The sequence below is a fragment of the Festucalex cinctus genome, chromosome 1, assembly GCF_051991245.1.
Source record: "Festucalex cinctus isolate MCC-2025b chromosome 1, RoL_Fcin_1.0, whole genome shotgun sequence".
NCBI lineage: Eukaryota > Metazoa > Chordata > Actinopteri > Syngnathiformes > Syngnathidae > Festucalex > Festucalex cinctus.
The window spans coordinates 37,522,202-37,536,843 of NC_135411.1; the positions used below are offsets into that span (position 1 = coordinate 37,522,202).

Here is a 14,642-nt window from a genome sequence, read left to right on the forward strand (position 1 = left end):
TCATAAAGCGAAAGAAGTTAATTTTAAAATATTAAATGATATTTATCCTTCTAACCACTTTTTGCATATAAGATTTAATTGGGACAATAATTTGTGTGTATTTTGTGAGAATGACATCGAAACAGTGGAACATATCTTCTTTGATTGTGAACACATTTCAGAATTTTGGTGCGCTGTACAAAGCTGGTTATTATCCAAAAACATTACACTGTGTCCTTTTAATTGGATGTCAGTTAAAGTTGGAATTTTGTTACAGGAAAAGAATTTGGACTTTTTGGTTAACAATTTAATTTCTCTTGCAAAACATTTTATTCATAGATGCAGATACCTCAAGGTGAAGCCCCACATCAATAGTTGGAAGAATGATCTCAAATTGTACAAAAAATCATTACATTTCATGACTAACAGAACTGCCCAGAGACTATTTTCTTTACTGGACCAGTACCTTCTTTTGGACTAAATTCCTCACTTTTTTTTTTTTTTTTTCTTTCTCTGTTTTGTTTGTTTGTTTGTTGTTCAACTGCGAAGTGTATAGTTTGTGACAAAGTGTGCCTTAATTGTTTGTAATTTGAATGAATAATAATAAAAAAAAACAAAACAAAAAAAACAAAAAAAAACTTACTTGTCAGTCGAGGTATGCTGCTCCGACGAGTTCGACAGCGTGATGATGTAATTGCCTACTGCGCATGCGTAGCGCGTGCGCAGATGTGTGAGGTATGCTACTTCGACGGGTATGCTGGTTTGTCAGAACACCGGTTCATTTTGCGACGTGTGGCCTGTGTCAAGACTCTATCGGTGATCTTGCACGATCGGTGACGCGCATGCGCAGAAGATTGGCCGCAAACAACGGCATACACACTCGAACGAAATACCTTTGTATGCCTATCGTGTTCGTAAAAACATGCTACAAAAACAACTCAACTCAAAACAACTAATTTCTTGATCCATTATAAAGAAACTATTTTAATTCTACAGGTTTTAAAGACGAACATTTTAATTTTGATCCCATTTATTCCTAGTGAGTCTTCATTGTTAGAATTTAAGGTGAGTCTGCAGTGTGTGTGTGTTAAACACCTCTCCATTGGCCACACATTATGTCCTAAAGTGCACAAAACTAACCCGTACCCACTTTCACAGAACTATAATTACAGTATGTGTCAGAATGTTTTCTATTCATACAATACATAATTGAGTACAGAACTGCTTTGATTTAAATAAATTCAAAAGAAACGTGCACCTGTCCTGTACCTTTCGCAATGTCTGTTTCATATTTTTATTCATGTGTATGCAAAAATTAATATATCTACATACAGTATATACAAGTGTCAGCATTAAAGATGAATAAACATCATTCAATGTGACACGCCCCATCCACGACACGGAGCAAATTTATCGGGTAATGTCAGCGCAACTGTTGTGTCAGACAAAAAAAATCGCGTAGTCTGACCTCGGCATCACACTACGCTACGTCAAGACAACCCAAAATCGTATAATAATGACATGTTCAAATCCTTTTTGTGGATCTTTTACTAATTGGTCTTTTTCCAATCTGTGCTAATACAGCTTGGGCCGTTATTAATTATACTGCTTGACTTCTATCTGGGGAAGTTAAATATCTTTCATCCACACAATAAACAGAGTAGTCAGTAACAGCCGTGTCTCTTTTATGCCTACATGACACGTTTTATGGTATTTCTATATTCTGTATGTATCTATGCTTTTGCTAAGAAATGAAACATTTGCAAATGCGGACCCCCCCCCCCCCCCCCCCCAGTTAATTACCAGACTTTTCTGTTTGAAATATTGGAGGCGAAGTTTACTTACTGTGGGACTTGAAAATGAAAGGTGATCAAATTGGAAAGAACATCTTGAGCTGTGCAAAAGTCTTAAAACAAGTCAGCAAAGCCATAATACATATGTATGTATAGTATGTCTGTCTGTGTTAGAAAACATGATTATAATAACTGTAGTAATTTGTCATCCCTCTGGTGATTCTCATGTCAATAGTATATTTTCAATCATTATTGTGGTGTGTGTGTGTGTACAACCCTTGTGGTTTTGCAAAGTTCATTAAGCTGTTTTCATTTATTTGGTTGTGTCCGTGTCTGATTAGCTGCTGCTATTTATTGTGAGACACTTGATCAGGAGAAAGATTTCAAATGAAAATCATCACCTGTGTGAATTGTGATATATCCATATGACCACAAGATGGTGCACAGAAACCAACTAACAACGAACAGCTCTGCACAGACACATTTCAAACTGATAGAAAAAAACAAAACAAAACATGAAACTACCTAGACTTTTCAACAGGGGGGCGGGGGTAGCCTACTTAAAAAAAAAATAAAATAAAACACACACACACAAAAAAAATATTAATCCAACAAACCCCCATTTGGTTTATAGTTTTTAATGAAAACTATATATAGTTTCCACTTTTCCAGAGCATTTTAAAACTATTTGTATATTCATAACAAGTGTAGCTGCTTGCAGTCAGGTTTGAAACTCAAAAACGTACTCATCACTACTTAGAGTAAATATTCTTCCAAATGTCTACATGGCTCTTTACCTCATCACAAGAGTAATTTATCAGAGAAGCTTGAGGATTTCATTTAAAAATGTAAATACAGTCTAAAGTAGTTGAATGAAATACATAGTGCACATTCATACAGTTTGGTATATAGATTTAATTGTTCAATAATGTTCTCTCAAAAGTGACCTACCTTTGAGATCACAATAAAATGTGGACTAAAAAGTCATCAAAACTTTATATAGTGCTGAAAAAAAAAAAAAATATATATATATATATATATATATATATATATATATATATATATATATATATATATATATATATATATATATATATATATATATATGTATATATATATATATATAAAATCTACATGCCAATTTGACGAATCGTTTCTTACCAGAGATGAGCTCTGGCCTAACCATTTTAACCTGAAGTATCCAGTTTGTATCCTCTCTGACATGTGACCTGCCATGCATTATTGATCACCAGTTTCTTCACCAGTGAGACATAATTAACTTGTGTAATGTGAACCCTTCATCAAATTTAATCATTTATATTGCTTATCTTTTGGCCTAACCACAAGGCAAAAAAGAAAAAAAAAAGTTTCTAATTAGACCATTTAGATTGAGCGTACTTCATGTCTGACTTAATTAAAAGGCAAGCAAGGACAGACATAATTCACATGATCCAAAGAGTGTTCTTCATCACCTTGTGGAGTGGTACATTTATGAAAATAGTTAAATCAGTGCATGATAACTAATTTCAAATATAAAAACAGGTAAATGTTTCTGAAACTTATGTTAATGTAGAAGCTTCAAGTCAAACTTCATATTTACTTACAGATTTATTAAAACGGCCACATTATATATATACTTTCTACGGCTATATAGTATCTGTTTTAAGGTAATTATCATTGGAATATTAAAAGTATTCATGAACCCTTCCCAAAGGTTTGATTCACAATCAATTAAAATCAACATTTAAAAAACAAACACACAATATACTGTTTTGATGTAACACAAAGCAAAATGGATGATATTTGAAATATTCTCAAAGTTCATCCCAAGTGTGTTTGTTAAAAATAACACCCAAGAAATGCATTTTTATCCCTCGGGTGCATAAATTAAGTAAAGAAAGAAAGAAAGCTGCTGTATTTCTTGTTTTCATACATCTTAAAATATGTGCAGTATGGAAACCAAGCATCGAAACTTGAGAAAACAAAACTTTATTGATGGTTATTGACAAGTGGAAGAACCATAATACATGCGCATACAATGACAGTGCAGGAAGCCTCGTTTTGAACCACAACACCGACTGGAAGCAGCACTTAGTTAAAGTAGTTACAGAATCAGACATTCAGCATAGTGAAAACCTTCAAGTCATCCCGTCTCTGAGCAGACATCGTCATTCAGAACACACCAAGAGCCATACTGCCCTGATGCCTTTACACTGCCTTTAATGTGGTGCATCTGACGGTTCAAATTTGTGATAGATACAAAAGGGAAGATATGTGATTAACACTAGCACTAATTGGAAACATTTGTAAACAGAATGTGGTGCACGGAGTGGCTCGCAATGCAGCCAAGTATCCTTTCCCCAAGCAGCATCCTTCCAATACACGACAGCTTGATTCCATCAGCTTCTATGTACATCATTTATTAGTTGTTCACAAATGATTTACTTTTCATATGTATATAATTGTAGAATATTCAAACAGTTATTTTTCCGATGAGTAAAGGTTGATTGATAGCCTAGAAAAGGAAGCTATGTCACATTAAGAATAACATAACAGAGAAATCAAATGAAGAAAAAAAAAAAGAGGAAAATTTACACCTATAGCACTGATATGTCTCAGATTTATGTGGAAATTACAAGTTACATGTGCAAAATGGTACATTTGACAAGATAAAAAATTATGATATACTGTATAACTACAGTGTAATTATTTGTAAAGACTTGCTAGAAATGACTTGATAGAAAAGGAGCTAGCTTGCCCTAACAACTGATCTAATCGCCTAAATCTAAAACATTATACAATTATGTAATTCTTATAAGATAACGTCTTCACTGCACAGTTTAAATATTATACATTGTTTGATTATTATATCTTACCCCCATAAAATTTTAATTACTGGACAAAATACAACCCAAAACGAACATAAAAATAAATGATAAAATACACTGCAAAATATACTTAAAAATTCTCCAGCAATATAAAAATGATCAGTTATACCAATGAATTTATTGGAAGGTCCTCTAAAAAAACAAAAAACAAAAAAAAAAAACAAAAAAAAAACATCTACATCCCAATAACCATTGCTACTCGGAAAAGGGAAGTGCAAAAAAAAAATTGCTCAATTTATGATTTTATTTGACTCAAACTTTATCTGAAAGAGTCTTACTTTTCCCCTCATTCACAATCCTCTGATGAATTCTTATGTCATTATTGTCTATGGAAGCTTGTACTTGCTGGCATTGATTAGTACTTCCCATCCACATCCTTATCAAAATTTGGAATCATGACTAAATTACCGCAAAATAACTAACAAAAAAGTGCAGTGATGCATCGCTGAAAAGAATGTATCATTGTACAAAAACTAAAAATAACTTAAGAGAACAAAATAAATAAAACAATGCACTCAACAAAATGACCATAATCAAACTGTACAGTGAAATGTGATGTTGAGGTCAATGGAAAACAGATTTTCCTCAAAACAAATGATAAGAAAGTCATGATCTTGAGATGATGGCATAAAAAATAAATAACAATCCTTTGCTTCTCTATGCTGCTTTTAATTAGGCTATCCAGCCTGTTAATGTTCACAAAAACTCAATGTTGTTGACATGACAAAAAAATAAAATAAAAATAATGCATCAGTCAAAATTGGTAAGTGCAAAAGCATACAGGGAAAAGAAGAAAAAAAATGACAAGTATAAAGTCCCACTCAATGCTATTTAATGAAAAGCTTGACTTTCTAAATGGTCTTACTTTATTTTTCTCTTTTCCTGAAGCTTGAGGATAAAAATCATTGTTTTAGGAATACAAACAAAGTTTAAGATTTAAAACAAACACAAAAAACAAACAAAAAATATTTATCATACAGAGTGGGCGTTATATACAACAATATGTATCAGATAAATATTTCATCTGTGTCCTAATTTGTATTCTAATATTTACTCTATTAGTACCATGGACACAATTCCTACAGCTGAAAACTATGTTAAAATCTTTAGAAATTAAAACCCCACAATATCAAAATACACAGCACAAAATATCTGAGGTATAAGATGAAAAATATCAGCTGTCATTTTAGTCTTAGTATAATTTTTCTCTCAGGAGATGCTGAATGATGCGTGAATTGCATGTATTGCAATACCCAGGCCTCAGCAAATGTCTCGTTTTATATATTCACGCTCCTTCATTCACACACACACATATGCTCACGCACACACACTTTCTTCCTGTCCAGTTGGAAGGTTGTGTTTCAGTTTGGAAGTGCTGCTAATAGGGAGCAAAGCGGCTGTAGCCTCCCCGGTATATACTAGCCTGGAGGGAGGACAGCACAAGCCCTACGTCATCAACATGGCTCCGTGTTTTGGCATCTGTCAGAGGGGTGAATGCGTTCTGAAAAACACAATCATGACACACACACACACAAAACAAGAAATTGTAAAAAAAGTACAAACATGAAATAAAACATGCACAGCCTTGTTAGCCCCCCTTGGTCCGGTACCAACTAGAACTACAGTTCCAACATGACATTACCGTTCTTCCAGTGCAAACCGGTGGGGGATGAAAAGACCCATGACCGGAGGAATCGTCATGCAGCAAGCACAGCGAGACACTTCATGCCAGGGGAACATGCCAACTGCTATGTGAAAGAAATACAGTCAATATAATTATAAATTGGCGGGAAGAATGGATTAAAAAAAAAAAAAGTGTCATTTAACAGAATGTGTGAATTCTGACTGACAGCATCGACTGAAGATTGATTATGCCTGCTAAAATGTTATTGAGAAGATTGGGATGCAACTCTCTCAGGACATTGAATCGATCACAACTAGACTGCTCTGTTTGTCGTAGAAGATGTTTCGCCTCTCATCCGAGAAGGCGTCATCAGTTCATGCAAAAAAGGCTTGGATAGCATAACTCAGGCTGATCTGACCTGGACAGACCAGACTGAGTTGGTGTATAAAACCCAAAGATGCATGTTCCAAGTTGGGGGCACAGCACACCACCTTAAATTGTATCTTTCTTATCGGCTGCTGATGCCAGGGTTCCACTAACCATCCACTGCCTGTTTCAAACCCGGATTAAAAAAACACAAACAAACAAAAAAAAAAAAACGAGTGCATTGTGTCAAGAAAAGCAACTGGTGTGAAATGTGCCAAACAAATCATGCACCTGACTTGAGATGACAACCCCTGCCTAATAAAGTAAACCTTGTAAACGGGCACTGTTGAATCTCTACTTTGGTTTCCTGTTTTCTTATTGGCTAACAAATTAACTTGTGTTTAATTCTGCTTTATTTAAAAAGCACTTTCACAACAGCACTGCAGATGGGTAAAATATGGCATCTGTTGCTTTGGCCTAATATATTTTATAAAACGTTTTTTTGTTTGTTTGTTTTTTGAATTTTTTTATTTATTTTTTGGTCACATTTTTACATATTTAATGCAGCCAACCAATAGAGTTAAGATACAAAACAACAAATACACAAATAAAAAAAAAAAAAATCCCTTTTTGACACACATCACAAGCTTGCACGATTGCAATGTGGATAATTCAAGGATATATTTTTTGGAATTGGGTAGTCGTACTGTGTGACATCTATCGGAAATCAGCTACAAATCATTTCACTTTTAATTAAAATACAGATATGTTAAAGAATGTGTTTTGATTGCAATTTTATGGATAGGAAACACTCTTCCAAGTGGATTTACTTATTTGCGCTGTTTGAATGGACAAAACACAATCAATTGTGAACAAGACCAATGCATTTTTAAAAAAGCGTTATATAAATGCAAAAAAAGAAAGAAAAAGAAAGAAAGATTTCTGGCATTTCAATAACGTTGACATGAGCGAGCGCTGGCCTGCACAAGATCCACAGAGGCAAAATCAGTCATTGAAACTGGATAGAGAACTGATTGAGGCTGCAGTGAAAGCATCGAGAATCCGAGTACCTGACTTTACATAATGAAAGCTGTCTCACTATGAAGTCATGCTACATTTTTAAACGCACCTTACTTTGTCAGCTGATGCAATGCACAGCAAGACAAGTAATAAATCATTTAATCTAAGAGTCAAGTGCTGGAAACTTCTCTGCCATTTGACATGTTTGCTTATCTCTACCAATTAATTACATTTAACTGACACATTATAACTTTACACAATTTGAATAATAGACATTAAATTACGTCGCATAATTAATTCTCTTTGGTTTGAGTGGGAAGTTGTGACCAATGATCACATCTGAACATTCTTCTGACCATCACTCACTCAGTTCTTTCTCCCTCACATCCTCCCTGTGGCTGTAACGCCACAGGAGATTTAATTATCAAAATGACTAATTATTTCATTACCAAGGAGTGCGGGGTGAGGTGGTATCCACCAAATTAGAAATATAATAACTAACATGGACTGGGCTGCCAAAGCATGAGGACATTCATCACCTTTTACAGGCGGGATTAATGTGGCATTTGGACTGCCGTTAGCAGCGCAGACAAATTCAATTAAGTTTAAGTGAGGATATGTCAACGCTGCAGAAAAACTCATGCACAGCGCCTGGGAAGTTCGGCAAGGGAAGCTAGCTCGAAGCAGACCTGTGAAGAGAAGTACGCAACATCAAACAGTACATGGTATGCTTGACTGTTTTCTATCATCAAGCCGATTTAAATATCTCACAAAGTGATTCAAAGAAGATACAAATTGCATTTTCAAATTAACAATTGTATTTATTAAAAGGGGAGAAAGTAATGCCGATGTCAGACTACACGAAAACAGCCCGATTTCAGCCCGACCGACGTGTCGCGGACAAACGGGGCATGTCGTAAACGAATTTTGGGTTGTCTTGACGTAGCGTCGCCCGTGTAGTGTGCCACGTTCAACGATTGGTCGCCTGTTGTCCGGGACGGTTCACGACCATCATGACGAAAGTCTAGCATGTTAGAATTTTTGCTCGTCTTGACCATAATGTGACATACCTACGACGTCGTCCGTTTGGTTCCACAGCATTGACCAATAGCGAGAGGGAGCGAAACGTCAATCACACACTGAACAGCACTCTACAGCTCTTTTTATTAGCATGTTTATTTTATTTTATTAGCATTTGTTTATTTATTCGTTTATGTATTTATTTATTTATCCCCTGGATATTTCATGGGATGGGGCCAGGCAGGTGCATCTCGAGGGAAAAAAAAAAAAAAAGCGCCCCGCTGCACGCATCCGTGCAACCCGTCAGGCAACAGCGACATGAATAGAGGACCAAAATATATTGTGACTGTTGTTCTAATTTCAGAAATTTGGGCATATGAGATGGGCACATATTTAGTGAGGATCGATCACATTTTCATAGTCGGGCCAGGCCTCGCCGCCTTAACTGTCACCCGCTCTCACTTGAAAGTTTTTTTCCCCCTCGGAGTGAATGCAGCGTACTAAAACAAGTCAAATATGAATAAATGAAGCAGTAAAAAATACTCAAACAATATAATATTTCAGTGTTTGATAAAATAATAAAACAAGATGTCATCCTGCAAATTAATTAACAGAATCTGCTATAATTACCCCGGCGCATATAGGCCTAAATAAATTAAAATACAGTGTTGGCTACTAAATCATATTTTAAACACTATTGCGGAGCAGGGAGCGCAAGTAATGCGCTCACATCACACTTGTCCCATGCGTGCTCCATTCACGCAAACACTCCCTGTCCTTGCATCTTTTTTTTGTTTTTTTGTTTTTTGTCCCACCTCCCCGACAAACAGTGGCCGACGCGTCTCTCTTGGCAAGACAACACGCGATGATCGGCTGGTGTCTTGTCACGTTCAGACTTGTAGGGTGACTACATGCCCCGTCTACGACACGGAGCGAATTTGTCGGGTAATGAGACAGCGCAACTGTCGTGCAAGACAAAAAAAAAAATCGCGTAGTCTGACATTGGCATAACTGTTACCCCCAGACATGATTATCAACAGATTAGTTGAATGAAGCGGCACGGTGCAACGTCCGCCTCCCAGTTTTGAGGACTCGGGTTCGAGTCCAGGCCTTCCAGTGTGGAGTTTGCATGTTCTCCCCGTGCCCGTGTGGGTCTTCTCCGGGTACTCCGGTCTCCTCCCACATTCCAAAGACATGAATGGCAGGTTAATTGGGTGCTCCGGATTGTCCCTAGGTGTGCTTGTGAGTGTGGATAGTTGTTTGTCTCTGTGTGCTCTGCGATTGGCTGGCAACCAGTCCAGGGTGTCCCCCGCCTACTGCCCAAAGCCAGCTGAGATAGGCGCCAACACCCCCCACGACCCTTGTGAGGAATAAGCGGTCAGGAAAATGGATGGTTGGATAGTTGAATCAAGAAATTCCCTAGACTATAAAACTAAGTTGAAATAAGATGCAAGATCTCAAAAGAAATACATCACGTCAAGAATTTCAAGATCAAACAAGAAACAAAATAATAGAAATCCATCACTCTAGAAAAGATTTCAAAGACCTTTCTAAGGCCAGTCCACCAACAACTTATCCACAAACCCAGAAGAATATCCAAAGAACTCACTAATATCAGTGTTCCTGACCCTGGGCAAAAAATGGCATCTATGTGTCAAAAATAAATAAATAAATAAATCTTGATAATCCCTTGCCTTGTCTGTGGGATGTCGAGATACAAGGTTTGCATTGCAAAAATAACATCATTTGAATGAAAAACAAACAAGAAGAAGAAGAAACACCATGGAAACAGTCAAAGATGGTGGTGGCAGAGGGAACGTGTTGCTACTTTGCCTTTTCAGGACCTGGCAGGCAGACTCACTGTGTTTAATAGAAGAATGAATTCAGCTGTCTACCAGAAACACCATCTGGCCATCAATATGTGCCCTCAATCTTAACTCTCGTGTTCTGCAACAGGACAAAGAACCCAAACATACCAGCAAGTTCACCTGAAATGTGTTTGTGTCTTCACAAAAAAAATGAAGATTTTGGAGTGGCCAAGTCTAACTCTGGATTTAAATGGCAGATTTGGGCAGTTTTTTACAGTTGTGCAAAAAAGAAAGGGCCAAAATGCTTCCAAGTGACGCAAAAGGTTCATCGCCAGTTATTGCAAATGGTTGATATCAATGACTGCTGCCAAGGATGGCACAAGTAATAAAGTTCAGTCAGTAATTTACTTTTTTTTTTTTTTTTAAATAAAAGACAGGTTTGGATGTTTCCCTTTACAAACTAAAATTGACATATACGGCATATGATATTTCCCCACGTTGTTGTTCGAAGACGCCTCTGGCGCATGATTAAATAGTTAGGCGAGAATTATTTATCGCTGTGACCTTTTACTTGCTGAATGTTCTGCATCCTTCCGCACACTTAGTTCAACACCAGTTAAGACCAAGCTTGTCACACATAGAGACGTTGTTTTGGCTGTGTCATGACAGCAAATGCACGGACTTATATGTTAATGGACTTTCAATAGGACCCGCGCGACTGAATCCATCGAGCAGCCATCTTACGTTGCCACTTTTAGTGACAGTTTCTGTTGGGGGTTTTTTCTCTCACTGAAAACACTGTTAGCAGTGCGTGTTTTACGCTAGCATCCCCGTATGGAGTATTAGAGCCTAGCAAAGAGTAAAAATCACTGTTTGACCCTTCATATATACTATGTCGTTATTGTGAATGATGACTCACAGAAGTTAGGTTTACACTTAATTTGTTGACACGCCCACCTCTGGTAAGTGGTATGAACAGTCCATACATATGTAAATCCAGGTTATGAAGAAGGAACTATTTTTTACATATTCGACTTTCTTCTGCAAATGTGTAGCTGATAGCCGCCAGTGTATCGATCTTTCTGGTATCTGCTGGCATCAACCTGTTACACTTTGACTTGTAGTACTCTATTATGGTCCTTCATAGAATAGCAAGCATTAAAAACAATGTGCCAACAGAAGTTCAGGCGGAACTAACATTGCCTTTGTAGACTACAGCTTATCCTCATGACGGTTGCAGAGAGCCTGAATTTGAACCTACAACCTCAGAACTGTGAAGTTGATGAGCTAACCAGTGAGCCACAGTGGTAGGTTTGAGGGGAGGTATCTGTGCTCGTATTATTGAACGTCAGTGTAGAATTTGATACGATTGATGGAAACTTGGGTGGGATTAAATGGAACAATCCTAAAATGGTTCAGATCTAATCGAATGGCCATGACATGTGGGGTCTCTTAAGGGTCAGTCTTAAGACCCCTTTTATTCAGTCTGTATGTTACCTTTTCGTCAAATGCATCAGAATGTCAATGTTGGCTATCATGTTTATGCAGATGACACACAACTGTATTTATCAATGTCCCCAAATGACAGCAGTTCTATTAACGTATTGTGTCATTCTTTAGAGCAAATTAACAACTGGATGAACCAAAATTTCCTTCAGCTAAAGGAAAACAAAACAGAGGTCATTGTTTTCGACAATAAAAAAAAAAAAAAAAAAAAAAAAGAAAAAAAAGAGGATTGCTGTTAGAAAACACCTTGAGTCACTGTCTTGAGAAAACAAAGACCAAGTTTAAAATGTTGGGGTGCTAATACACTCAGACCTGACTTTCAGCAGTCACATCAAATCAATCACTAAAACAGCCTTTTACCAGCTGAAAAACATATCCAGACTAAAGGACTGCATGCTCGAAGCAGACCAAGAGAAGCTTATCCATGCTTTTATTGCCAGTAGACTTGATTATTTTAATGGTCTCTCACAAAAAGAACAGATAGCTCAGGCTGGCAGCTTGGGTTCTGACTAAAACATATGCTGCTTTTCCATCGTTCCTGCACCACACCACAACGCAACCGCCGGTTTTCCATTACAACTGGCGCACGGCGGCAGGGGGGCGGCAACATTGAAGCCGTCCGAGCCAAGCTTGCACTCCCGCATGCGGATCTGAGATAACATTTCACGAGTGGCAATTCACGCCAACATTGAACCCTATTTACAGTTTAATATGGACCACCATGGAGAGAGGTCTCATTCAAGTGAATAGGAACACACCATCAGCCAGCGCTAGCACTTGTGATGTTTTTTAAAACCACAAATATTACAAAACCATCCACAAGTACCTTTTAAATTGTAAATATAGTTCAGCATTGTTGTAAAACATTATTATATTTATTGTATATACTGTATTTTTATGACTTTGGCGAAGACCGGCGGGCGCCTCATCCTCTTCAAGCTTAACACAAGGAAATGGGCGTGTGCCACGGTGTTGTTTGCGGCGTTGCTGTCGGCCAATCAGACGACAGGTGACATCGCTGCCCCGCTAGTCCCCCCATGACCGGTGTAGCAGACCACTGCCGAAAGGGTTCTAAACAGCGGTTACAACGGAACGGCTCGGCCCTGAAAAAGTCCCATGGAGACGCCGTCGCTAACATCCGGTGACAAAAAAATGCCGCTTCGGTGTGGAACCGGTACGGTGGAAAAGCGCCAAAAGAGATCAGAACATATCACTCCAGTTCTAAAAGCGTTACACTGGCTCCCAGTCAGCTGTAGAATAGATTTCAAAATTCTGCTACTGGTCTATAAATCACTGAATAGATTCGTTCCCGAATAGATTCAAGAAATGCTGATTGTATATAAATCCAGTCGGGCTCTGATATCTGCAGACTGGTCAATTAGTGGAATCCAGAATTCAAAGTAAACATGGTGAAGCTGCATTTAGCTGTTATGCTGCACACAAATGGAATAAGCTGCCAACAGAAGTGAAATCAGCCCCAAGTGTAAATGCTTTTAAATCCAGGTTAAAAACTTTTTTTTCCCTAAAGCTTTATTTAATGTCTTTTCAATTTTTTAAATCAGACTTTTTTTCCTTTGAATTATTTTAGAAAATGTTTTAATGTTGTCAATGTATGTTCTTTTAGTAATTTTTGTAAGCTACTTTTGTTTTGTCTGCTTTGCTCCTGAATGTTGCTATTGTGTTTGTTGATGCTTGCCTTGTGTACAGTATGAAATGCATTATATAGTAGAAAGAAAACTGCCTTGCCTATACCTCTTATATGTACTCCTCATCCTCATCTTCATGGTGTCCATTTTGATTAGGGATATAATTACTGCTTCATATCCACCCAGTTTTTGTTGTTTTTTTTTTTTTTTTTTTTTTTTTTTGGGGGGGAGGGGGGGATTGAACTTTAAAGTACGGTCCTCTAAATAACGCTGCACTATGTACTACATCTCATTATGTACTATGACACAGATTCTTATTCTTCTTTAAAATAATAACAAATATATAAGGCTCCAGTTATCCCAGGTGTGCAGGAGCTGACTACTGCATGGGCACAACAAGCCTACTACTGCTGCTCCGGCTAAGTACACTGGTAAATGAATGGACTCATAACCACGGTCACAATTATGATGATTAGCTCATTCTAATTTACAATTTGTATCTAAAATCTCAAATAGCCTAGAGAATTATCAGCATGATTTTGTCATTTCCCTCATCAGTGAAACAAAATGTGATAATTGGCCATTTAGCCTGTATTATTCCCTCTCCACTTCTGCCTGCACCAACTGCAGAGATGAACAATGAAAACACAATTAAAGCAAGTGACATGCACAGCACAAGGAGGAGCTGAATTCAATATAATATTTTTTTAGAGGGTTGGGGGGGCTCATGCTAAGGTTGATATTTTAAGACAGATGAGAACGGCTATGAGCAAGGAATTGTAAAAGGGACGACAATGTGACAGGCATGGCAGTCTTACCATGGCACCAACGCTGTATGTGGCTGCTGGAGTGAGTGTGTGGTTGTAGGGATCGGCAGCATATACTCGTCCATAACTACAGACACACCAAAGAAAACAGATCAAATATTTTTATTACAAAGATATCCACATACTAAACCTTGCCAATTACAAAAACATTTGGAGTTGTGAAAC

At 37.4% G+C, this 14,642-nt stretch overlaps 1 protein-coding gene across 9 annotated transcripts in view; it reads right to left on the reverse strand.

Annotated features, from left to right (window-relative positions):
• Window positions 1-3,745: 3,745 nt before the first annotated feature.
• Window positions 3,746-14,642, reverse strand: part of rbfox1 (RNA binding fox-1 homolog 1) — a 372,128-nt gene continuing 361,231 nt past the window's right edge. For 5 of the 9 annotated variants that reach the window (XM_077534130.1, XM_077534146.1, XM_077534111.1 and 2 more), the window contains 2 exons: window positions 14,469-14,544; window positions 3,746-6,161 (listed from right to left, as the gene is read on the reverse strand). In XM_077534130.1, the coding sequence (XP_077390256.1) occupies window positions 6,039-6,161; window positions 14,469-14,544 (199 nt within the window). In that variant the 3' untranslated portion in view covers window positions 3,746-6,038. Of the gene's footprint in view, window positions 6,162-6,302; window positions 6,409-14,468; window positions 14,545-14,642 lie in introns of all 9 variants that reach the window. The other 4 variants (XR_013285334.1, XR_013285332.1, XM_077534163.1 and 1 more) reach the window with 2 other exon arrangements.